The sequence below is a fragment of the Podarcis melisellensis genome (assembly GCF_964234715.1).
Source record: "Podarcis melisellensis genome assembly, chromosome: 13".
NCBI lineage: Eukaryota > Metazoa > Chordata > Lepidosauria > Squamata > Lacertidae > Podarcis > Podarcis melisellensis.
This window is the reverse complement of record NC_138545.1, coordinates 27,482,292-27,506,920: the sequence shown is the minus strand read 5'-3', so window position 1 is coordinate 27,506,920 and position 24,629 is coordinate 27,482,292. Positions and strand designations below refer to the sequence as shown.

Below are 24,629 nucleotides of genomic sequence, written 5' to 3'. Positions count from 1 at the left end.
TGGAGAAAAAGGAGATAAGGGCTTTCCATTAAGGATTGCTGACACCTTGCTTTGTAAAGCAAATGAAGACAAGATGGGGGATTTAGCTGAAGATGAGGATATCTTTAGCCAGGGCTCCCATTCAGCTGGAGTAAAGGATGTGCACAAAAGACTTGGGAATGGTCTTCACTAGCAAAACACAGAACCAGTTAAGTTGAAAAGCAGCCTAGAAGAGGTGTTTCCTTCTAGCAAAAGTAAAAACCAAACCAAACCCCTTCTACTCAATTAGAGAGGGTAATTTGACAAAACCCTGTGTCTTTATAAATGTGTGAACAACTTGTGCTTTAGAGAATGTATTTGGTTCTTTTTGAGTTTGTGGTGTATGGATGGTTATAACCAGCCATAGCAAAACAGAAGTACCAACCTTCTTATTTGGCAGGGCTTTGTGTACAAGACAGGGAAAAGGGGGTAATCTACCATTGGTGGGCTAACATTGTATTTTAGCACATGCCTTCTTAAATAGCTTATTTCTTGTGGGGTGGTTGTGGTGGTGTTGCACATACCATTTGAACAATATTTTTTTTGTCCTGCACTAGCTAATTGACTTACGTGCTATTTGATCACATGGTAGCACCACACAGAATTATAGTCCTGCTGTTGTCCCTTTGTGCATTTTCTGCTCTTTTCTCTCTCTTTTTTGGGGTTGCCCTCAAGCTAAAATAGAGGGCTGCTTTGTCTGCATTTCAGTAAATTAGTCCTTACTGCTTATGAGCCTGAACTAACTTTCCTATTGCCGACTTCTAAGAATATAAAATAAATGTGTAAGATTCGCTCAGCTCAGGAATACTTCCTGTGTTCCACATATTCAGAAAGCAGAATTGAAGCTCAATGTAAATACAGCCTTCTTGTTATCTCAGTGGAAGAATGATGTCATGCTTGGCCCAGGGCCATTGTTTCAAAGCGCCGTTTTTTGGTCTTGTAGTCTAGCCTTCAGAAATAACGGTGAAACAAAATTCATTGAGAGTACAGACTTGCATTTTTTAAAAAAATAATTGAAATGGAAAGATCCATCTCTGCTTACTATATCCATCAGTTGCCATGTACCATAATTTGTCCCCTTGATGCTTTTGAACCCAACTACCCTGTTAGGAAGATCAGGAGGACAGTCTACCCTGGTGGGCAATGGCATCTTCTGGGCCTTTGTGACCCTGGCTGCCGTGATGGGAAGTGCCCAGCCAGCAGATTCCATCTAGGCCCCAGATGGCCCACTGTATCCAGTATAAGTCATGCTTTGAGGAAGCTTATTGAAATGAATAGAAATAGCAATCTTAGGTCTGGGCAGAGTGGGTTTTAGATACAATCCTGATTTCGTCAAAGCTGGTTGTTATAAGGACCTTGTAAACATTTAAGAATTTGTAGCCTGGCCTTGCTTGTCTTCTTCCCTTCCCAATACATCTGTACCTTGGGTTTTGAACAACTTAGTTCTCAAACGTTTTGGCTCCCAAACATTGCAAACCTAGAAGTGAGTGTTCCAGTTTGCGAGCAATTTTTGGAAGCCGAACGTCCGATGTGGCACCCACACCTTCTGATTGAAGCTCCTGAAACCAATCAGAAGCCGTGCTTTGGTTTTGGAAGTCGAACAGACTTTTGGAACGGATTTCGTTAGACTTCCAGGATACAATTGTAACCCCCCCCCCGCTTTGTGTTCTTTTTCTGAGATTGTAAGCCTGAGGGCAGGGACTGTTGCCTTCTTTTGTTTGTCAATCACTCTGGAAACCCACTCTGGCTGAAGAGTGGGCTATAAAATGCTATAAATTATGTATTTAATCCTGAAGATTCAGGATGGGTTGGAGCACTAAATTAAAACAGACGTTTAACAGTGGTAGTCGGTAGACCTTGTGATGGTAGCGAAGGAGCCTGACCTATTCCACTTTAGGCTGTAGTCCTGGGAGCATCTCTGTGTGGATCACAAAACAGGCCAGTGCAGAGAGGTCTACTTTTGAGTAGGCATAAGCAGGATTGTGCTGTGAGGTTTACTACCCAAGGGCACTCCTGGATTATACCTTCGTTTCAAGTTTTGTGTTGCCATGGTGGCTAGGATCATTTCCAACATAGCACATTTAGGGGTGCTTTTGGTCCATCTCCACTAGGGATTGGTGCTCTTCTCCATCTCAGAAGCTATGCCTTTAGTTTTTCTCCCACTTTCCCCTCCATGTTTCCTCACCTCAGCTCTGTAGCCTCATGAATGCTTCCTCCCCTGTTCATATGGTGATTGCACAAATGCGCCTGCTGCTGATCTTTTGGTTTGCAGCAATAAAAGTGATAAATGAGGCTTCCTTTTGTTTCCTCTTGGTGGGTGACACTCAAGTGTTAGAAACTCAGGTATGCAAGCTAATCACAAAATGAAACTTTAAAGCTTGGGTACAGTTGCCACCACAGAATGCTTAGGCACATTTTTTTTGGTGAAATCTATTATGTATTAAGGGACACAGGTGGCGCTGTGGGTTAAAGCCTCAGCGCCTAGGACTTGCTGATCGAAAGGTCGGCGGTTCGAATCCCTGCTGCGGGGTGCGCTCCCGCTGCTCGGTCCCAGCGCCTGCCAACCTAGCAGTTCGAAAGCACCTCCGGGTGCAAGTAGATAAATAGGGACCGCTTACCAGCGGGAAGGTAAACGGCGTTTCCGTGTGCAGCTCTGGCTCGCCAGAGCAGCGATGTCACACTGGCCATGTGACCCGGAAGTGTCTCCGGACAGCGCTGGCCCCTGGCCTCTTAAGTGAGATGGGCGCACAACCCCAGAGTCTGTCAAGACTGGCCCATATGGGCAGGGGTACCTTTACCTTTACCTTATTATGTATTAATGGGATGTGGGTGGCACTGTGGTCTAAACCAGTGTTTCCCAACCGGCGTTCCGCGGCACACTAGTGTGCCGCAAGACGTTGTCTGGTGTGCCGTGGGCGGGAGGCGGGCGAGTCGGGTGGCGGTGGCTTAGAAAACGAGCGGAGCTGCGAGCTGCTTGTAAAACAGGGTCCCAGACGCGGTTAGCCGCGATTAACCAATATCGATCCCAGGCTCCTTAAGAACTCTCTGCAGTGCGTTTAACGCCGGACGGCTGCGGCTCATAAAAGCGCCCTGCAGCCTCCCAAGCAGCCGCGACGGGAGGCGGGTGGCCCGGGCAGGACGGACCATCTGGCAGCAGCAGCGGCGCGGGCGAGTCGGCGTCTCTTTCCTGGCTCTTGAGACGATGGGCTCGCTGGCTTTGCGCTCGCAATGTGGAGCCTGCACAAGCAGCAGCCGCAACAGCAGCCGCGTTTGGGCTCCCGGAGAGCAAACTTTCCCCCCTGGCCCTGGACCCTCCTTGGCCCCCGGCAGGTGCAGCGGGCGCCGCGCTGGGATCTCAGCTCCTGCGAAGGGGCGGCCGGGCGCGGCTCTGGGGGGCGGGGATGGGGAAGTAGATGGTCCCCCCGCCCAGTCGAGACTGAATGGTGCCCTTCCCCGAGGGGAAGAGGGAGGCGGGGAGGGGGGGCTCCTCTGGTATTATTAATTAGCCGTAATTTTCAGGCTTTCGAATGGACGGCTCCTTCCATCAGCGAAGCAGCTTTTGGCGGCTGTCTCAGTGGTCCCGCAAACTTTCCTTTGAGGAAAACCTGGGCGAGAAAAGCCGCCTTCCCCCATCCAAGTTTGTCTGAAAGTGAGCAGGGTGGGTGTCACAAAGGGGTTCTAGTGGGGTTTTTTGTTTTTATTTTTATTTTTTTAAAACCCTCCCCCACCATCAGATAACCAATTTGCAAGGAGCAAAAGGCACTGAACCTTCTTCTTCTTTTTTTTTTTCTAAAAAGGCAACTATTTTATTCACGCTTTTATAAATGGAGGATGGGGGGGTGCAGAAAGAGACGGGGCCGTGGACTAGATCCGGCGGGAAGGAGCCTTTTGGCGGCCAGGTGCTTCAGGGGGTTGGAGGAGGCGACCCTCAGGGTTCCTTCCACCTCCACTGAAAGGTAAATGAAAGAGGTCTTAAAGCTAGCTATCACGTTGCTGAACTTATAGCCAAGTCAAAAAAGTCGCACACTGTGGCAGAGACATTAATACTTCCCGCCTGCAAAGCTATTGTAGAGGAGATACTCGGACCTGAAGCAGCTAAGGAAATAGCCAAAGTCCCTCTCTCAAACAACACAATTACCAGACGTATTAATGACATGTCTGCAGACATTGAAAGTGTGGTTTTGGAAAAGCTCCATAGCAGTGAGAAATTTGCATTACAACTTGACGAGTCTACTGATATCAGTGGACATGCTCAACTCTTGGCCAATGTGCGTCATGTTGATGGTGATGCAATTAGAGAAAACTTCTTTTTCTGCAAGGCATTGCCAGAAAAAGCAACAGGAGAAGAAATTTTTCGGGTCACATCAGAATACCTTGAACAAGGAGGACTTAAGTGGGAAAACTGCACAAGTGTCTACACCGATGGAGCTGCAGCCATGGTTGGGCACACCAAAGGCTTTGTAAGCAGAGTGAAGGAAAGAAATCCAGATGTGATTGTTACGCATTGCTTTTTGCACCGTGAGGCCCTCGTAGCCAAGACTTTACCAGCAGACCTAGTTCATGTGTTGGATGATGTTGTGCGCATGGTAAACTTTGTAAAGTCACGACCCGTGAAAAGTCGCATATTTGCAGCTTTGTGTGAGGAGATGGGAGCGAAGCATAAAACCTTGCTGTTTCATACGGAGGTCCGGTGGTTGTCGCGTGGCAAGGTCTTGGTTCGTGTGTATGAGCTGCGGGAGGAACTTAAAGTGTTTCTGACAAATGAGAGGTCAGATTACGCAAAGCTGCTTGCAAGTGATGAGTGGTGTGCAAGGCTGGCATACCTGGCAGATATATTTCATCATCTGAATGAACTGAACACACGAATGCAAGGCCAAAATGAAAACCTGCTTACAAGTACAGATAAAATAAATGGATTCTGTTCAAAGGTGCAACTCTGGCATCAACACGTGGAAAGTGGCAATCTTGAAATGTTCACACTCACCAAGCAATGGCAAGGTGTTCACACTGCTGCACTGTGTGAGATAATAGGTAAACATTTAAAAACTCTCGAGGGGAAGTTGTCATTTTATTTCTCTTCAGTCTCCACTGAATGCCTTGACTGGGTTAGGGACCCTTATAGCTCAGCATCAGTTGGTGGAAAGGACATGACTTTACAGGAGCAGGAGGAACTAACTGAACAGAGACAAAATCGTGGTTTCAAGCTAAGATTTGCTGATCTACCTTTGGACAGTTTTTGGTTGGAAACTGCCAAGGAGTTCCCCCTTCTGGCAAACAAAGCTATTTTGACATTGCTCCCATTTTCCACTACATATCTCTGTGAGTTGAGCTTTTCAAGCATGATTGCTATAAAAACTAAATACAGAGAGAGACTGAGAGCTGTTGACGAAGAGCTACGTGTGTGTCTTTCTTCGATTCCAGCCAGAATATCAGCTTTGTGTTCAGCCAAACAGGCCCAGGTTGCGCACTGAATAAAGTATTTTATAATTTTTCATATTTCTGTTTACTTACTATTTCATAATAAAGTAATTATAAAATACTTTCTTTGTGTTTATTTGATTCCTATTAAAGAGAGTTACTTTATATATAGTCAATATAGGCACAGAGTTAATTTTAAACATTTTCTAATGGTGGTGTGCCTCGAGTTTTTTTTCATGAAACAAGTGTGCCTTTGCCCAAAAAAGGTTGGGAAACACTGGTCTAAACCACAGAGCCTAGGGCTTGCTGATCAGAAAGTCGGCAGTTCAAATCCCTGCGACAGGGTCTCCACTCAGTCATATAGCTCACTGGGTGACCCTGGATGGGTCACAACCTCTTAACTTACCTCACAGGGTTGTTGTAGGGATTAACTGAGAAGGGTGGGTGGGTGAACCATATACTTAATGAAGAAAAAGGTGGGATATAAATGCAGTGAATTAGCTCTTCTGCATACCTGCTTAAGAAAGCTGAAGAGGCCAGCCAGATGGAGATGTCAGTCGCCAACCTGGCATCGAGAGATCGCCACATGTTCACAATTGGACCTGTGCCATGGGTGTGGCCAAGGGTGGTGGTAGCTGCCCCCCTAAATCCATAAAAACATAGCTAACTGAGGTTCTCCCCCCCTCTAACAAAAATTCTGGCTACGCCCATGACCCGTGCCAATTGGAGAATGTACTTGGCACCTGGCTACTTTCTAAGACCGTGGCGACTTCTGTTCTTGGGCCTGTCTCCTGAACCGAGGAGGGCAGCCTTCAGCGGGGTGGTGAGAGAACGTGGGTTGAGTGGCAAACAATAGTCTGCAGGCATCCTTTCTCTGCAGAACTGAATTCATTCTTGGAATCGGATGCTTCAAAGACGCCCTGAGAAATTACAGCTGATAACTTGCAGGAGAAAGCTATATATTTATGCTCAAATGTATATAGGGCTCCTTGAGGGAGTGCTCCCCTTCATTATGGCCATACTTTTGCTTGGCGCCTCTGCCCCCTCCAGGCAACATGAGCTGCCCACGGTTTGCATCGGCCAGATAACTCTGGGAAGTTGGCCTATTGTATGTTTCTAGAATCTTTTTGGAGGTTTCATTTAAACTGGTGGCTATTGCCCATAGTTGCATCTCATGTTAATGCTAAGCTTTGCAGAACAAAGGTTTCTACAGTAGCTTTCCCTTAAAAGAGAATTGTGTTCAAGTAATATCTGCTATTATAAAACAAAGGCTGTGCTTATTGACGATCTTGTCTGTGATTGTGCTTGGAGAGTACTGAGGTGTATGGTCAGAACTAGCCAAAATATTTTTTCCTTAATATACTAGTTTGCATATTCACACTGTGAATACTTTGATGGTAAAATAAGATGTGGTAAATATATAAGTATTTATTGATTCTAAAATTTTTGCTTTAATGTCGGAATTGTGGTCTGAACTGCTCTGGAAATAACAAAAATCTACACAAATATGTTTCACATTTTTAAAAAATAAGTGCAAACTGGTGTACAGTGGTTACGAACTTAATTCGTTCTGGAGGTCTGTTCTTAATCTGAAACTGTTCTTAACCTGAGGCACGCTTTTGCTAATGGGGCCTCCTGCCACCGCTGGTGCGCGATTTCCGTTCTCATCCTGGGGCAAGGTTCATAACCCGAGGTACTACTTCCAGGTTAGGGTTAGGGTTTGTAACCCGAGGTGTTTGTAACCCCGAGGTTTCACTGTAGTTGGTTATAGGTTGTGGGCGAAGCATGGATTGTGAAATGGGCAGCTTTGGAATCTTGGGCTAGACGGAACCTTGCACACACGTATGTGTAAAATACACACACGGGGAAATGAATGGAAGACTTGACTTGCTTGTTCTAATAACTGTTTGCTTATAATTTCTATAATGTGGTCAGTGCTGTACACAAAACATGACAGTCCCTGCCTACGATGTTAGTCTAAAAGCATGAGATGAAAAGGAAAGTAGGATAGAGGGGCACCAGTTTTTAAAGTTTCTAAGTCGTTAATATGACCAGCGGGAATGGAAGCAGTTGACCTAATCTTTACACGTGAGCTGCTGGTGTGGCTCTTCCATTTCGTGCTCTGTAACCATTTGTAAAACAGGTATATTTGGTTATATCTTTCTGAGATAGAAGGAAATCAAGGCAGCAGGGGATTTGGTGTGTGTGTGTGTTTGAGAGAGAGAGAGTGTGAGTGTGTGTGTGTGTGTGCGCAAGCGAGCACCCTTCCCCCACTTTTCAGGTTGCAGTGATGGCTGCTGAGCTGGCAAGGCAGATGAGTAATGGGAGAACAGTTCAGAAGCATTGACGTGCGTCTTATCATTGCTTCTCTCTTATCTGCAAACCCACCTCGTTCTGAAATGGCTGCACAAATATGGCTAACAGGCTAGACAACGTAGAGGAGAGACTGGTTCTGCTAGGTGCTTCTGTGGGTCTTCCATTTTTATTTCCACAAGGCAGTTTACAAGCATATATCCTTTTGTTTAAAAAATGTAAAAATCATGATAAGCAGTACAAACCGCCAGCCCCCCCCCCCGCAGATAGGCTTATAAGCAATACAAAACGTAGAATCTCCAAGGCAGAGACTTTTTCATCCAGCTGGAAAAGGCTGTTGAAACGAAACAAAAAAAGTCTTAAATTGTTTCCAGAAAATACAGATAAGTGTGTTCCTGTGGGTTGTGCCTGATGTTTCTGTTGTGCTTCTCTTTGCAGTGGTTGACTGCCCAGTGTGCAAGCACCAGTGTTACCTAAAAGATATAGTGGAGAACTACTTCCTGCGGGATGGTGCAACAGAGTCTTTTGGGGATGCCAGAGAAGCTAACCAGGTAATGGGGTCACCCCCCACTTCCCACAACAAGCATCGTATTCCCATGTTTCTTTGCTCAGTCTTTGGATGTTCCTTGGCTGTTTCTGCCTCTCCAATTCGGGTGGTTGGAGGAAAAAGACTCTGTTGTTCTTAATGGTTAATTAACCATGTTCCTTTTCCCATCAGTGCTGCACCAGCTGTGAAGACAATGCCCCGGCCACCAGCTACTGTGTGGAGTGCCAAGAGCCCCTGTGCGAGACTTGCGTGGAGGCTCACCAGAGAGTGAAGTACACTAAGGAACACACTGTCCGGTCCACAGGTAAGTTGGCGGCATAGGGAGAAGGTCTTGTGGGCTGCAAAGGTTCACTGTCATGGGTGTTTGGTGGAAACGCCTGTCAGGCTTTAGGGAATCTGCTTCCTCCCTTCCTTGGCAGCAGATAAGCAGGAAAAAGGAAAAGGAGTCTTCTTACCAGTTAGAAACTTTTAATGATCACAGTGAGAGAACAAAGAACCCATTTCCTATGAATGGGGTGCTCCCAATTAAGAGTTCCACCCCATGACTCCCTAGTCACCCATGTCACTACTGCATCTTGTAACCTGAGCTCACACCCTCTGTGCTTTCTGTTCTGCCACCTTCTGAGCTCTTATTGTTCTTGGCCTGAGCGGAGGAATGCTTTCCAGAGACAGTATATCTGTTAACCCTCTCTCTCCCAGTTTTTCTTCTCCTAGCTGTTCCCCATCCAGTATTTCCCAGCTTCTCCCTTCTGAACTATGTCCCTCTGCCAATCACTGTTCCAAATCTATACTGTCTTACTGCTCCTGGGAAGATTCAGGATCCTGATCAGGAGCAGGGGGAGGCTCCCACCATTCCTCCTCCGTGCGGCCCTCCTCAGCACGGTCCCCGACAACTTCCAAGGGAGTCGAGAGAAACATTAGTTGTCTGAAACTAGTGCTGCTGGCCCTGGCATGGTCGGCGCAAATGCCATGGTTTTCTCTCTCCCACCCACATAATGCTGAATCTGTTGAGGTGTGTGCCTTGCAAGGGTAAATAGGCTGTCCTCTGCTTCTTGCTAGGCTCTTCCAAATCCCAGGAGAGAGAGAAGACAGTGTACTGCTCCGTCCACAAGCATGAGCCACTGGTGCTGTTCTGCGACACTTGCGACACCCTCACCTGCCGGGACTGCCAGCTGAATGTGCACAAGGATCACCAGTAAGCATTCCTGCTGGCTATGTAGAAACATACCTGTCAATCTAGAATGATGCCTTCTGCTGCTGCTGCCTGAGACAAACTGTGGAGTTCATCAGCCGACGCCACCCTTCTCCAACCCAGTGTCCTGCAGATGTTTTGGACTGCCACTCAAATAAGCCATGTCTATTTGGTGCACTGCCTGGGGCTGATGGGGAGTTGGTAGCCCAGAAACATCTGAGGGGCATAAGGTTAGGGAAGGCTGTCTTGGCTGTAAGAATGCCATTCTATGCCCACATGTGGAAGTTCCATCAAGAAAAATTGGCTAATCCTATCTTGAGTTAGGCTTATTTCTTCACCCCTTTCCTCCACCTGCTTCTGCTAAATTGGTCTTGACAATAAGTGGGGAAAGCCAGTGCCATATAGGTGTTGACCCCCTTCCAGCCTGAGATTTTAAGATGCAAAAGGTTTTGATGGTTAATCAGAATATAGAAACGTATAATTGCAGAGGCTCATCCAGTCCAACTCTGTGCTATGCAAGAATCTCAGTATGTTGTTTCTCCACTACTATACACTGCTTTTCCTCCCGTAGGGAGCACAGAAGGATTACTGTAAAAACAAGCAACAATTCTAAAGCAGTAATAAAACAGCTGAATGCTTTTCTTTTCTATAAGTCCTTTTAAATAAATAAAAATAAAAATTGCAAGAGAAAATGCGAGCACACCTTTTATAATAGCTTTTAGAATCCCAGTACTGTCGCCAAATGAGGGCTGTACCCTTCTCTGCAGGTACCAGTTCTTGGAGGATGCAGTTAAGAACCAACGCAAGATGCTGGCCTCATTGGTGAAGCGCCTGGGAGATAAGCATGCCAACCTCCAGAAGTCCACCAAGGAAGTGCGAACCTCGTAAGTGCCTAGTTTACAGAAGACCCAATTCTTGGATGACCACAGTTAGCATCCATTAAGCTTTCAGGGTCATCATGTGGTTTTGGGTCACAGGCTTTTCAAAGGATTATGGGAGAAGAAGCACTGGTAGCAGAATTGTACAGAACTTATTGGCTCTCTGGGGACCACAGCCTTATGCTTCTCCCTGCTTTAAATCCACAGGATCCGGCAGGTGGCAGATGTGCAGAAGCGAGTGCAGGTGGATGTGAAGATGGCCATCCTGCAAATCATGAAGGAGCTCAATAAGCGGGGCAAGGTGTTGGTTAATGATGCGCAGGTGAGAGACTGAAATGACTGCTTCTGATTGCGAATGGGCATGCCATAGCGCCGTGGTTTGGGGGAAAGACGGGAGAGTTTGGGGTGGGGGAAGAAAATTGCAAAAGAAAACTTGAATGCCACCAATCAAAGTAATCTTCATTTACTAGCTTGCAGTCATTTTTCATCTCATCAAGGAGGACCAACCATGCTTTTAAAAAAGCAGAACAAAAACTGACTCTGGGAAGAACTAACTGCTCTTGAGGGGGTGGCCTTATTGCACAGGTCGCCATCACTGCAAATATGCACAATAAAGGCCTTAGCCACAGTTTCTTCATATGTGGCAGCCAAAGCTTAACTTTGACTATTTCACTGCTAATATCTGGTATAGTAAGACTAGATAAAGCTAGTAGTGGCTATGATGATACTGAATCAAGTGTTCCCTTTTTTTCTTTCCCTTTACAGAAAGTCACTGAAGGGCAGCAGGAGAAACTGGAGAGACAACATTGGGCCATGACAAAGCTCCAGCGCCACCAGGAGCATATCCTACGCTTTGCCAATTGGGCCCTGGAGAGCGACAACAACACTGCCTTGCTGCTTTCGAAGAAACTGGTGAGATCTCTTGTGCTCCTTTCCCACATGCCCATGCAGGACTTGTTGAGAGCTTTCAAGCTGTTACTTGGCACTTCTCAAATGTTTGATATTTGCTTCATGTTTGAGGTTAATCCACCTATCGGTTTTTGCATTTTGGTTAAAGGAAAAGATGTATTAAAAAAAACAGAATTCTCTGGGTGCCTAGATCCAGGTTTGGGACAAGTACTCTTTGGTGAGAGAACCCCCAGCAGAGATTTAAAATCTCAAAAGATAAAGCAAAGCAAAGCTAAGTGTGGAATACGCCTGTTAGAGCTTTAAAATAGCCCCTTCTAAGTTACTTCCAAAGTTCCCCACTTCCCTTAGCATAGTAAAAGATGATATATTTTGTAGTTAAATAAGATATACAATGGAAACTTGGAAGCCGAACACCTTTGAACTCGAATATTTCGGCTCCCGAACAATCGAAAAACCGGAAGTGATTGTTCCGGTTTTTGAACGGTTTTCAAAAGCTGAACTTCCACTCCTGCAGCCAATTGGAAGCCGCGCCCGGAACAAATTAAATTCGAAAACCAAGGTTGACTGTAATTACAAACTCTTCAAAGGCCAGAGTCATGTGCTTTTCCACCCAGCTGTTACACAGGCAGTGAAGCTTAGGTTCCATAGTGGTAAGTGTTTCTAAATTATTTGTACAGAAACACAAAGGTGGCTTTGTAAGAAAGCCACGTGGTTTGGGCATGGAGCAACCAGCGCAGACCTCCTTCCCGGTAGGGCTCACATGTTGGAATGGTAGAACAAAGGCACGAAACCCTTCTTTCCAAGGTGAGGGGAAGTGACTTAGCTAAGCCAGGCAGGACAGCCCACTCTCTTAACGCCTTTAATGCATTAATTAAATTCAAGCTGGTTGGTTATATGAAGGTGGCTATCCCATTCAATCAGCTGGGATTAAGTTTTCTGTTTTACAATTTAAAATACTCTTACTGCATCCTTAAGATATCAATGACTTACCTTCTTCTCTTTCCATGGTTCATTTCACATATAAATCCCTCAAAACTTTTTTACCCTGTTGAATTTATCTTAATGCTGCCAGCGTTTTCAGCTGTACAGTTATTTCCCAAATAGTCAATAAATGTTTTCCAATCTTCTTTAAACATATGTTCTCCTTATTCTATATGTTAAGTCTGTGAGCTGTGCACAACACAACCCATGCTGTAAATTGAGCCCTTTTATACATAAAGTTAGGTACCTAAGCTGCTCAGTAGCACTGATAAGGAAGGAGCTCTTTCCTCACTAATGGAATTGACCCATTAACTGCATTCTTTAACAAACCTGCCAGGGTTCTCTGCGGTTTGCATTAAAATCTCTGCCCTTCTTGCCACACCATATGGGTATCCATTCTGGGTACCCAAAGGCAGTGCAGAAGGGTATTGACTGACCAGCTAGACTGTACTATATTGATGGTAGTGAATGAGCTTTTAATGGTTTCCCTTTGGTACAATTAAGCTTGCTTCTCTCTCTCACACACACTCCCCACACCCTTCTGCTTCAGATTTACTTCCAGCTGCACAGGGCTCTCAAAATGATTGTCGATCCTGTGGAGCCCCATGGAGACATGAAATTCCAGTGGGACTTAAATGCTTGGACCAAGAGCGCAGAGACATTTGGTGAGAAACTGACTACTGGAATTATTTCATTAATAAGATTGTAGTTCACGTTTTTGGACATACACTCCACCCATGAAATCAATAAAATACAGCAGAGCAGGGCAACGTGGTGAAACCCCCCCCCAAATGTTGCACCCAGCAGTTGTAGCTCAGAACATCTGGAGTAAGCCATGTTTATTACCCTGCAGTATAACATTCCAAAACTTCTGTAAAAGCAATTAAGAACATGAAAAACTGGCTTTATTTGTTTATGAAAGAACAGTGCTTCCCATTCAAGTAATTCATGCTTTTAAGAGAAGGGATGGAGGCATTAGCATGGGATCCTGCTGTCCTATGCATTCAGTGAAATCTAGGATAACAACTTCTGTTTGAAATAATTTTAGATCTCTATTTTACATTTCAAACAGAGTCTTGGATTTTATTTATGGTAAGCAGTATACAATCAAGTGACTAAAATAAATACTAAACTTCTTTCCCGTTTCAAGGGGGTGACTTGACTGGAAAAGAAAGTAACGCACCGGTTAATTAACCCCCCCCCCCGCTTCCAGGGAACCAGATTTCTGAGACCCCAAACTCGTGGGTGTAGTCAGTAAGCACCCTTTTTGTGCATGGCTTCTCTGAACTGGGACTTCCTGGACTTAGAAGAACTTGCTTCTGTTGTCTGTCCTTCTCTTTAGCTACTCCATAGACTTCCTTCACACTGATGGTACAATGGTAATGCTGGGTGATGTGCAAGAAGGCCACAAAGGAAGGTGGGAAAACCATACAAAGCACAGTGCTGTCCCAAACGTCTTGCAGATATCTGTGTTTTCAAGATAAAAATCTACTAATGAAATGTCTCTCTGTCTGTCAGAGAGACAAGAGAACAGAAAATTCTTAAGTGCCTCTTTGGCATTCAAGAGGTGGTAAGGTTTATGTGGCCTAATGTACAGTGCTACCTACCAACCTGCCCAGGGATAACAACATCTGTGGCACTCTTGAGCTGTTCTGTGCCAGCTGTCCGGCCTCTTTGCTTGCCTGAATCACTGTTCCGGCCCTACCTCATTGTGACAATTTTTACATTTTTGCATCGAGACAAGTGTAACAAATGCCAGCCCTTGAGAGATATAACCTACCTTTTCTACCCCACCGTCCCTCCCCTAGGTCAGATAGTCTCGGAGCGGAGTGGCTTGCTGGCGACCCCTAATGCCCAGACTCCCCAACAGCGGGCCAATGCTACCTCTGCTGCATCTGGAGGAGTGGCAGTCAGGCAGGGCTCTGTTCCTCCTTCTCAGGTACCGGTTCTCCTTTGTACCAGTTCTGTCTCCCCGTGATTGCGTGTCTCTGTAGATCCAGCAACCCTTGGCTGGTTGGTCCACCTGCATCCTGGGAGTGCCTGTCTCAGTGGCGGGGAGGTGCATTTTATGCATGAAGCTGTCACAGTAACAACACACCATGCGTCATCAGTCGTGTGCCTTCTACAAGTAGATAGTACGTTGCTGCATGCCTTGGGCTAGCCTGCCGGGGCCCCCATAGTGGTCGATGGTCCATGAAATGCTCCATATCCATTGGCTTAACGTGCAGTAACAGGCTTCCTGGTCCACCTTTCCATGTAGGGTGTCCAGCAGATGTCTCTGCAGACAAGCATATTGAATAAGGGAGCTCTGCTTCAGCCTGTGCTGCCTTCCAACAGCCAGCGGCAGGCAATCCCCGACTGCTATATCAATGATGCTAGTGCCTCTTCTGCTGGACAGGTGAGCAGGGAAGGATGAGGAAGAAAGGGTCTCTAGAATGGAGGAGGGCGCCTTTCCTGGCACTGCTTACAGGAGATGGAATGTGTCTTTGTGGGTGCTGATTTCCCCCAAGGTGTGCCTTTCAGTTGTAAGCCTGCAGTCGAGGGCCACTGTCTTGCACAGGACCTGTAACAAGTAATGTATCTTGATGGAAAGTGGTGAGGAAGCAGCTTAAGGCTTGTGTTGGGTCTCTCCCTTGACTTTTTGCTCTGTTCTTTTGCAGCCAATGGACATGGGTGACGGCTTTGGCGTAGGTAAGCAGCGTGAAGGGAGCTGAAGGGGTGTTCAGTGGGAGGGCAGGTAAAAGCTTTAAGGGCAGGCTGAGGAGCCTGTGGCCGTCCAGATTTTGCAACCTCCATGAGCTTTGTTCCGTTGTCTGGGATAATGGAGGTTGTGGTTTTAACAGCTTCTGGAGAGCCACAGGTTTCTGATCTCTGCGTTAAGGGGTCCTTTCACTTCTAAGATTTAGAAGGAACATCAGGGTGGGGGTGAGGGGTTAAATTAGGCATTGGGCAGTCCCATGGATTATGACAGATTTGTTCTGCATTTGGGCCAAGGAGGGCTGATGGGATCCAATTTGGGATGACTGTCTTTTGACACTTGTTTTCCCTTACTACAACAGAAGGATCATACTCTGGTGAAGCCAATGTTTCTGGAATGAAGAGGTAAGTGCATTCTTTTTTTATGTGCTGCCATGTCTTCCTGGGGCGCTTGGGCCCCATTCTGCAGTAGTTGACTTCCAAACCACACTCCCATCTTCTCTATTCTCATACACGTGCGCCATTTCAGACTCTGGTGCATTGTTGAGTGCTAAGAATCTGCCTGCTCCAAAGGAAAAAGATCTCGGCCATGGATTTGTAGATTTGTAGGCTACTTTGAAAAAGTGGAGTGGTGACTTACCTAAAATATAGAGATATTCTATTTACTACCCCTTGACAGTAAATGTATGAGATAGGTATTGAAGGGCAGCAGCATGTAGTTGCTGGGTAACTCTTTCCACCCCCCCCCCCCATCGCAAAATGCCTGGAACAAGAATTATTCCTGCATGAAAGTATAACCTTAGGAGGTCTTCAGAATAAGACCTGAATAACCTTTTGTTGTCGAACTAAAACTGAACCAGCAAGATCCTTGTCTGCAAGAGGTAATAGGTATTAAAACTGGTTGTGTTGCTGGACTGGAATTCTTGGTGCAAACGAGAATTTTATTTTGCCCATCCATGTGACACATTCCAATCAATTTTCCAAGCAGATGGAAAGCTTGAGAGTTGCCATGTTCTGGGAGCTCAGATCTGATCATTAGGAAGTGCATTTTGCCTTGAGCTGAACTAGATAGAAGGCTGCTGTCTACTCATTAAGCATATAAAACCAATTCCATCCTAGATAACACTACAACAGCTGAATGGGGTTGTACTCTTGCAGGAGTGTCATTGAATAGGTGTGTTGAAAGGGTGGTATCAGTGGGAGACTTTCTTTTCCTACCAGGTATTGCAGACTTCAGCTAGACCTTTGTAATTTCTGAGGTTTAACATACATGATTTTCAACTTTAAATCTAAGGCAAGAGGGCCTAGGACCTTAAATTTCCTAGACTTTACTGTGTATACATGAAGGCCAGGCCTGCAGTTCCTAACATGAGTTTCCTACTATGCTTCAGGTCCCGCGGCCAAGATGGAGAGGGTGGCACTGTGCGCAAGGTGCCCCGTGTCAGTCTGGAGCGGCTGGATGTGGACCTGACATCGGACAACCAGCCACCTGTCTTCAAGGTGTTTCCTGGTTCTTCCACTGAAGACTTCAATCTCATTGTGATCGAACGTGGGGTTCAGCAAGCTGCAGCTGCCGCCGCCCATTTAGCAGGGCTGCCGGCAGCAGTGAAGGTCAGCGTTGCCCCTTTGGAGTTAGCATAGATCTGGGTGGGGTGGTGAGTATTGCTAGCTGCATGTAGCGATCCTGCTCACCTGTGAATACCACCCACTTTAAAAACCACCACCATCGCCTCCTGTTCAGTCCATAAGGAGTTCCAAGTTTTGTACACAGTCAAGCAAAGTAAGTCTGTCCCGCCCACCACTGCTGAAAGTGTGGGCCAGAGCATGCTGCTGCAGTGCCCAAGGGGTTGAAGTGTGCCTGGATGAATTTGACCAGTGAAGCAGGGATGCCTGCTGCAGATTGCTCAATCTGTATTCATCCTCTCCCTCCAGCCAATATGACAAGGAAATCTACTTGGGCATCTTCAGTCTGCATTAAAGCTGAAAGACGTAGGGAGCTCCTAGAGTATCATCAGTGTCCAGAAAATAGTGCAGTCTTCTGACCCAACTAGGCAGTGGGGAGGCTGGATAATAGGGGGACAGGTTTAACTGGGCTGTCCCTGGCAGCTGCAAGGTGGATACCCGTCCATTGTTCTAGGAGCTGTTCAAGGAAAAACCAGTATGCTTTTTGAGTTGAATAATACTTGTGTGCTCCCCCCAGTTTTAATGAATTCCTGTGCGGTGTTGGTCTAGCCCAGGCATAGACATACTCCGCCCTCCAGATGTTTTGAGACTACAATTCCCATCATCCCTGACCACTGGTCCTGTTAGCTAGGGATGATGGGAGTTGTAGTCCCAAAACATCTGGAGGGCCGAGTTTGCCTATGCCTGGTCTAGCCCAATATTGACCATGTGGACATGATCTCTGGGGTGTTTCCTGCATCTAATAAAATCAGTTTTTTAAAAAAATATATAATCAGTTTCATTTTTTCCATTGTGTCAGTTATACATTTTTTTAGCGGTTCAGAAATATTTCTAAAACATGAGACTATTGCATAATATGCATCACCATAATTCACTAAATTCATCCCAGCTGGTTTGTAGGAGCAGATTTATTTCACCCTGTTCCCTAATAATGAGGGGTGCTCTTTATTCTTTGCACTGCTTTCCCTGTGCATTTTCTCCTTGTGCTTCTGTCCTGACTCCCCTCTTTGTCCTCCTTCCTCCAGGAGGAGCAGATGGAGGCAGCTATTGACCACCCAGCTTCTCTTGACGCTAAAGACACTAAGCCAGTGGTGCTGCCCCAGGATGCTTTGCTTCCAGAAGGCTCCTTAGCGCCCCGGCTCATCTCCCCCAGTGGCAGCACCAGCTCTGCTATGGAAATGCAGTCTGTTCACAGCCATGATGGCACTGCCAACGGGGACGAAGCTGCTTCCTGCAGAGTCTGCATGAAAGCTGGTGCTGTAGTCATGTGTGATGGCTGCAAGAAGTGCTACCACCTGGATTGTCACCTGCCTGCTCTCCTGGAAATCCCCAGGTATGGGCTTCCCTATTCCTGAATGTCATCTCGTGCATCTTGGTGTTCCTCCCGCTGGCTCTGGAGGAGAAGACAGGTCTTGTAAGTCAGGAATGGTGGTAGTGGCACAAGCAGCAAGCCTTATGAAGATAACTGTGCCCAATATTTCTATTCTTGTAGCGCTGCAGAAGGGAAGTCCTTCAGCAAAACACTGAAGACATGGAAATAGATGCTTCCCCCCTTGGAAATCATAAAAATGAATTTTCCTTTCTCTGTGTTATATGATCTGCAGTTAATGCAGACTTAGTGTATCTGGGAACATTCCTTTGCTGGAGGGCCACAGGTTCCCCACCACAATTCTAGGAGGTGTTTGAATAGTAGACTTCTTCCTAAGCCATCCACAGCTAATCTTTGCAAACGGTGGGGAGTGCATGAGGACGATCTAGATGATTGAATGGAACCTTAAATCTCTGCACAGAGATGCTTGTAGAAACTAAAGGGTGAAGCCTGTAGGCAGCTCTGATCTCTTAACTTCTCCACTTCAAAGGTAATGGGTCTGCAGTGACCAGCCAAATGGAAATAAATACCTAGCACCCTTTCAGGATTTAAAAAAAAAAAAAATGGGGGTGGGGAATGGAACCTTCTAAGCCATCTTAAAAGTAGCAAGAATGCAAACGAAATCACAAAATCAAAATTCCAACTGCAAGTTGTCAGGATTTCTCCCTAGCTGTACTGTAGCGGTGGCCAACCTTGGAACAATACCTCTCTCTCACTTTGCCCCTGCAGCCAGGAATGGAAGTGTCTGTTGTGTGAGCAGCCAGTGAGATCCATTGAAGAGGATGGGACCGACTTGACTCCAGTCTCCATAGATGGGGAGGTGAAGATACTGTCAGCTGCTGACCAGCAGGTACTCGTCTGCCCTGTCTAGAGAAGAAAAACAGCTTGCTCTGGCTGATGGTGATGGTATGGGCAGAGCTGACATGGGGCTTTGGAGAGCTGAATGCTTCGTTCGGGGTTGACCTGACCTTTAAAGCAGACAAGGTCTGGAGTACATATAAATTATAACAGCATCCAATCCCAGGAATGGGGTAGGATGTCCAAGTCCCATCGTCCCTGACCATTGGTTTTGCTGGCTCAGACTGGAGTTCATCATCATCTGGAGGGCGTTGCCTTGGCTAACCCTGAGTTAAACCCCTCCTTACCTGGGAGTAAGGCCCACTGAACTCAGTGCGGCTTTCTTTTGAGTAGACAGTTATTTACTAGATGCAAGTCAGCAGCACCAGGTGGCCCTGCTCGACTAGGCGCTGGGGTGGATTGCACCCTGCAGTGTCAGGCCCAGGCTGCCACCGGATCCAGAACTGGCAGCAGCAACAAGCAGCTGTGGCTCGCTCCCAGTCCTACCCAGTGCCATCCCATCACTGCACTCTCTGCTGGTCAAAGGGACCCGCCCTCTTACCCAGTTGTGATTGGCCAAGCGGATAGCCAGCTAATCAGGGTTTTTTTTTTTAATAAAAAAAACCCTTCTCATTTTCCTCTGTGGCCCCCTAAGCTCATAGTGTGCCCCGCCATTTACACATTTTTTACCCGGGAGCCCCAAGGGGGCCATATGGACCATCCTTCCCCAGTATGGCACCTTTTGGCAGCAGCCCCTGTCAGCCTGCATGACCCAATGTTCAGGGGTGATTGTAGAAATACGATCTGAAACATCAGGTTGAGGCCAGCTAGTCCTGGACCCTGCCAGGGCTAGGACTACAGTGAGCTGCATGATTCCACCAGCTGTGTAAGCTTAAAAACCCTAGCAGAAAGGGCAGGCAAAGCAGTACTAGTCTTCCAATATGGACCTGATTTAGCCAGCTGATTCCTGGATGTCACAAAGCACTGAAATGATAACGGAGAGGACTTGACACTAAACCTACACATCCGTGTATCTTGCAGGCTTCTGATTTGCAGCTTAGTCACCTTAACCGCTTTTGCCACTAACCACCTTCTCCGTTTTGTCTCCCACAGAGATGTGAGCAGGTTCTCCTTGAGTTACTGTGTTATGAGCCATGCCGGCCTCTCCACCGACTCTCCAATACCATAGTGAGTCTCATATGTGATGTAAGGGGAATGTTGAATATCTAATCACCTCAATGGTGCTTCATTTAGTTGTAAAATGTTAATACGTTTATGGCAAGTATTATCCCTTCTGCTTTTGTCCTCCCACTCCTAAAGTATTGTAGTGGTTTTATGGATTTAAATGCAAATGGTTTCCTGTTCTTTTTCAGCTCTGATCTTCCCCACACCCACCCCTTTCCTTCCATGGAGAAGGGTATTTTGTAATAGGAGGAGGAGGTCCCCTGGAAGCTGTGGACTGCAATTCCCATCACCCCCAGCCAGCATGGCTAATGATAAGGGAAGATGGGAGTTATAGTTCAGAACAACTGCCAACTTTTCAGTTTGCCTATTTCCATCCTCTTCATAGGCTAGAAGAGAGAACCAGTTAAAAAAAATCCAGAAGCGGTTACTTGCATGGTTTAAAAGGTCTACAAATGCCGTGGCTGTATTGCTTCCCAATTCAGGCAGGGAAAATACAGTATTGCTTTATCTTGGGAGTGTTTGGAGGATCCCTTTGAAAGAGGATGGGGCAGAGGAATTCCCACCTGCTCTTAGGTAGCCATTCACATTACAGCAGGAGCACTCTCCCCAAAATGCATTGCAAGCTTGCTGGATGTCTTGTGGAGTTCTAAAGCCATGTACCTGTGATAACTTGAGAGGCGCTGGAAGCACCTCGTCACGACAGCTTGGTTTTTATTCCTGTCTCCTTCTGTACTGCAGGAGGGGCAGAACACCATTGACTTGACCTTGATCAGAGCCAAGCTGCAGCGGAAGCTCTCGCCACCCTATGGCTCTCCTGATGAGTTTGCAGATGATGTCTGGAAGATGTTCAGGCAGTTTAATAAGCTGACAGAGGTAAGGCTTCCTCTCCGCTCAAAAGGGCCGAAGGACGACAGGTTTAAGGGGGCTAGAATGGTGGCCGGTGTGCGGAAACAGCTGCAACATTTCCAGCCAAACCAACCTGCTACAGGACTATCCCTAGATATGTAGAATGTCTAGATGTGCTGTGTTTGAATCTGGGGTGGTTGTTTTTTTTTTGCTTACCAATGATATTGATTACTGTTTGAATGTTTCTAAATAACTTTGTAATGGCAATTTCATTGTTTTACTATTTTGGTAAACTGCTGTAAAGTTTTTTTAAGTCAAGCAGTATATAAATATTGTGAAATATATAAACTTTGTAAATACTTGACTCTTCTTCCCCACCCCCCTTTCCCTTTTAACAGTTTATATATTTCCGTTGGAAATATATCCCTGGGTCCCCAAACATAGGGTTCCCCAAGCCAAATACAGATGGCCTGTGGTTTATCTGGATTTGTGGTTGAAGATGGGAGTTGGCACATCCACCACTTCTGAATATTTGTACCGCTACTCAGTTATATTTTTATTGCTTTTTTATTGGTTATATTGATGTAACAGCTCCATAGAATTCCAATTGTAATAACAGGCAGGGGGGAAAAAAACAATTAAGGGGTCTGCCAAGACCATCAGCAATTTTCAGGTGGTTGGGGTAGAGTGTTGAATGTTTGGGAATCATTGATATTTACTGAGTATAACAAAGACAAGGGAACCTTTGTAGTTCTCTACTTAATGTTAACACTTCCTGCAAATATTTTGGTTAATATAAAAAACCTGTTTTACAGGTTCATTAGTGCCCCTTATTTAACATAGATAGAATATTTATTAGGTTTCTTATCTGCCCTTCACTATGAGGTATCGGGTTACAGGTGACACCAATTTAATAACGCATTATTTAACACCAGTTAAAACTAACTGCAGTCATTAGAATAGGATGAGTTCTAAATGGGCTAGCTCCTTTCTGCCCGTAACGTAAGTTGAGCACTATTTCTTCTGCACACACACACAGAGGGCCATGCGTGCTTGTGTTCACAGGTTGAATAGAGCCTGTTGGCTGACAACATTGAGCATCTAAATCTGTCAGCAGCACCGAATAGTTCAGGCAACAGCACAGCTGTATGTAATCCTGGGTGGATTCCCTCATGTGGCTTGTACTTGAAGGATAATGAGCACTCTTGCCTGCTGCATTCCCCAGCTAGTGTGTCAAGTGGGCAGTAAATATCCCTGATGTCTCACTTTTGATTGCTCGCTTGCTTTTCCCACACTCTGGGGTTTCTTTTTTTGTCTCATCAGGATAAGGAGGATGTCCAGTCCATCATTGGGCTGCAGCGCTTCTTTGAGGCCAAGCTGAGCGCTGCCTTTGGCGACCGGAAGTTCTCGGCACTCCGCGACCCCATCAATGTGGATGAGCCGCAGGAAAGTGGCCTTCTCCCTGTCCGTGGCTCCCCAGCCACCGACCTTGGTGAGGCCACCTCTTCTAAGCCTGATGGGAGCGGTGAGGACGAGGGAATGGCCACCTAAAAGGAAGTGAAGAAGCTGCTCCTATCAGACGGACCAGCATTCCACGGAAGAGGGGAAATGTGTGGGGGGGGACCCTCTTGAAGCTGCCTTCATTTTGTCTCTGCCCTCCACTCTTCTGGTCTTTCTTGGGCAGCCCTTCTTTGTTCCCTTTTTCTGCACCTCTCTGCCTTTTTTTTTTTGAGAGTTATTGTAGACCTCGACTGCTTAGATAATGGTTATAAATCGTCTGACCTGTTCTCTCTTTTTTTTTTTTTTGCTTGGAAAATTTTATGCCCTTGTTCTGACAGATACACTTTGTGTTTTGTTTTTGTATTGGAATGGAAATTGATTTGGGGAAATCCAGAACCTATAACTTGCTCTCCTCTTGTATTCCTTTCTTGCTCCAAGTGGGAACAAAGTTTTAGTTCCCTTTTTATTATTTTTTAAAATTCTCCCACTCTCCCATTCCTCACCACCGCACACCAAGGAGGGAGGTTCTTGTGGCCCAGAAACAAGTTGGATCTCCTAACAGAAAATCTCTGCCCCTTATAAGATACTTGACTGCTCTTGTAGGGTGTCCAGTAGGCCCCCAACTGCAGTGAGAGTTGAGGGCACAGACTCTCCTCTTTCTTTTCTGTTTTTTAAGTCTATGAATTTTTGAACATAGTGTTTTTTCTCGATTTATATGCGGTCCTAGTGAAAATCAACCTGGACATCTAATAGATGCAACTGTTGTTGGGCCTTCATGACAGCTGTTTTCTGAGGTGGTGGTGGTTTGATTATATATTTTTTTATTCCTGTGTCCAAATAGGACTCCTTGCTTTTTCTGTTGAGTTTGTTGAAGAGGAGAGATGTCTGTTTTCATAAGTCACGGTAGTTGTAGGTTTTTAAATCCAGTTGTCCCCTCCGTGTAGCCGTACTTTTTGGCTGTACGTATCTTCAAAAGCTTTCTGTCCCGGTAGTTTATCCTCACTATCCCAAGAGCCATTCTCATGAAAATGTGCTTTTTTTTTTTGCTTATGTATATTTTAGACTTTGCTTCTTTCCATGTTCGAGAAAAATAAAAGATGTTTGCAACTGGTGTGTCTTGTCAATTTGGTGGTGGTGGGAAAGAGTTAATCTCTGCCCAGTTGGCAGAATTCACACACACATACTCTGGTGTTGTTTAATGCCTACTCTACTCTTGTCCCCATCCTTCCTTTTCAGTTCTACAGGGGTAACACTTAGGCTGAGTTGGGATCTGAAAGGTGGTTCAATCCCCTGGACTGGTGGTGGTGGCAGCCTGAATTTGGTGAGGCAGTGCCTTGCTAGCCCTAATGAGTTGGCCTCCACTGTGCATAATGCAGCTTGAAAGCTGTATTGCCTGGCTCAAAAATTGCTCGCTTCCTGCTGTCCCAAGATAGGTTTTCTAAAAGTGGGGAGTACACAAAACGAACAAAATAGGCAATTCACTTGCATGCACTAAAAGCACCAATCGTAACTAGCAAAAAAATAAGCCACAGTTTATTCCTGATGAAAAAAATGGATGGCTGTTTCTGTGATTAGTGAAAGCCCCCAGTTTCAATTGTAGAGTACCAAACAAATGAGCAGAAACCTGCGATGCGATCCAGATTTGGTCCTACAGGAGATGACTTTGATCCTGTGGAGTCTTAACTTTATATCCAGTTTCTTGGGAAACTGTGGCTTAAGTGCCAAAATGAGATTTCCTGGCAGTTAATGGGTGGTCATAAATATGATCTGAACAAATTTGCATTAAATTTAATGAATGTGGGGAGGGGTTAAGATTAGGAGGGAGTTGAATTTAGTGGGTCTCTAAACAGACTGGTGTGTGCCAGGTTGAAGGTTGAATGGTCCTGGTAAAAAAATAATAGGTCCCTAAATGCACCTTTGGAGTAAAAATGAGTTCTGGGTTTGAAAATAACCTGCTCTGGAACACATCACACTAGTGGATGATTGGTTCCCTAATTGCTTGGATTAATTTTTTGCTTGTTGAAAACAGCTGTTAATGCATACAATATCTTGTACAAACTTGGCGATGGTAATACAAGTAGTTATGTTTCAGAGTTTTGCTTCTGCAAGTCAGGATGGGATCAAAAGAGATTTTTTCATACTTTTTAAAACATATTTTAATTGTTAATATCCTCGCTCTTTTAAGAAGCAGCAGGAAGCTATTTAAAAAGGAGCGGGTCAGGTCAGGTCTCCACCCGCATTAGAAGTATTCCCTTC

At 45.7% G+C, this 24,629-nt stretch overlaps 1 protein-coding gene across 3 annotated transcripts in view; it reads left to right on the top strand.

Moving 5' to 3' along the window:
- The window catches only part of TRIM28 (tripartite motif containing 28), a 34,462-nt gene extending 10,982 nt beyond the window's left edge, over window positions 1-23,480 (top strand). The window contains exons 2-18 of one of the 3 annotated variants that reach the window (XM_081886245.1): window positions 8,188-8,300; window positions 8,468-8,600; window positions 9,356-9,491; window positions 10,256-10,372; window positions 10,574-10,688; window positions 11,132-11,278; window positions 12,807-12,921; window positions 14,065-14,195; window positions 14,517-14,654; window positions 14,917-14,947; window positions 15,316-15,358; window positions 16,345-16,453; window positions 17,662-17,969; window positions 18,735-18,855; window positions 19,956-20,030; window positions 20,766-20,900; window positions 22,197-23,480. In XM_081886245.1, the coding sequence (XP_081742371.1) occupies window positions 8,188-8,300; window positions 8,468-8,600; window positions 9,356-9,491; window positions 10,256-10,372; window positions 10,574-10,688; window positions 11,132-11,278; window positions 12,807-12,921; window positions 14,065-14,195; window positions 14,517-14,654; window positions 14,917-14,947; window positions 15,316-15,358; window positions 16,345-16,453; window positions 17,662-17,969; window positions 18,735-18,855; window positions 19,956-20,030; window positions 20,766-20,900; window positions 22,197-22,424 (2,195 nt within the window). In that variant the 3' untranslated portion in view covers window positions 22,425-23,480. Of the gene's footprint in view, window positions 1-8,187; window positions 8,301-8,467; window positions 8,601-9,355; window positions 9,492-10,255; window positions 10,373-10,573; window positions 10,689-11,131; window positions 11,279-12,806; window positions 12,922-14,064; window positions 14,196-14,516; window positions 14,655-14,916; window positions 14,948-15,315; window positions 15,359-16,344; window positions 16,565-17,661; window positions 17,970-18,734; window positions 18,856-19,955; window positions 20,031-20,765; window positions 20,901-22,196 lie in introns of all 3 variants that reach the window. The other 2 variants (XM_081886244.1, XM_081886246.1) reach the window with 2 other exon arrangements.
- The last annotated feature ends 1,149 nt before the right edge of the window (window positions 23,481-24,629 follow it).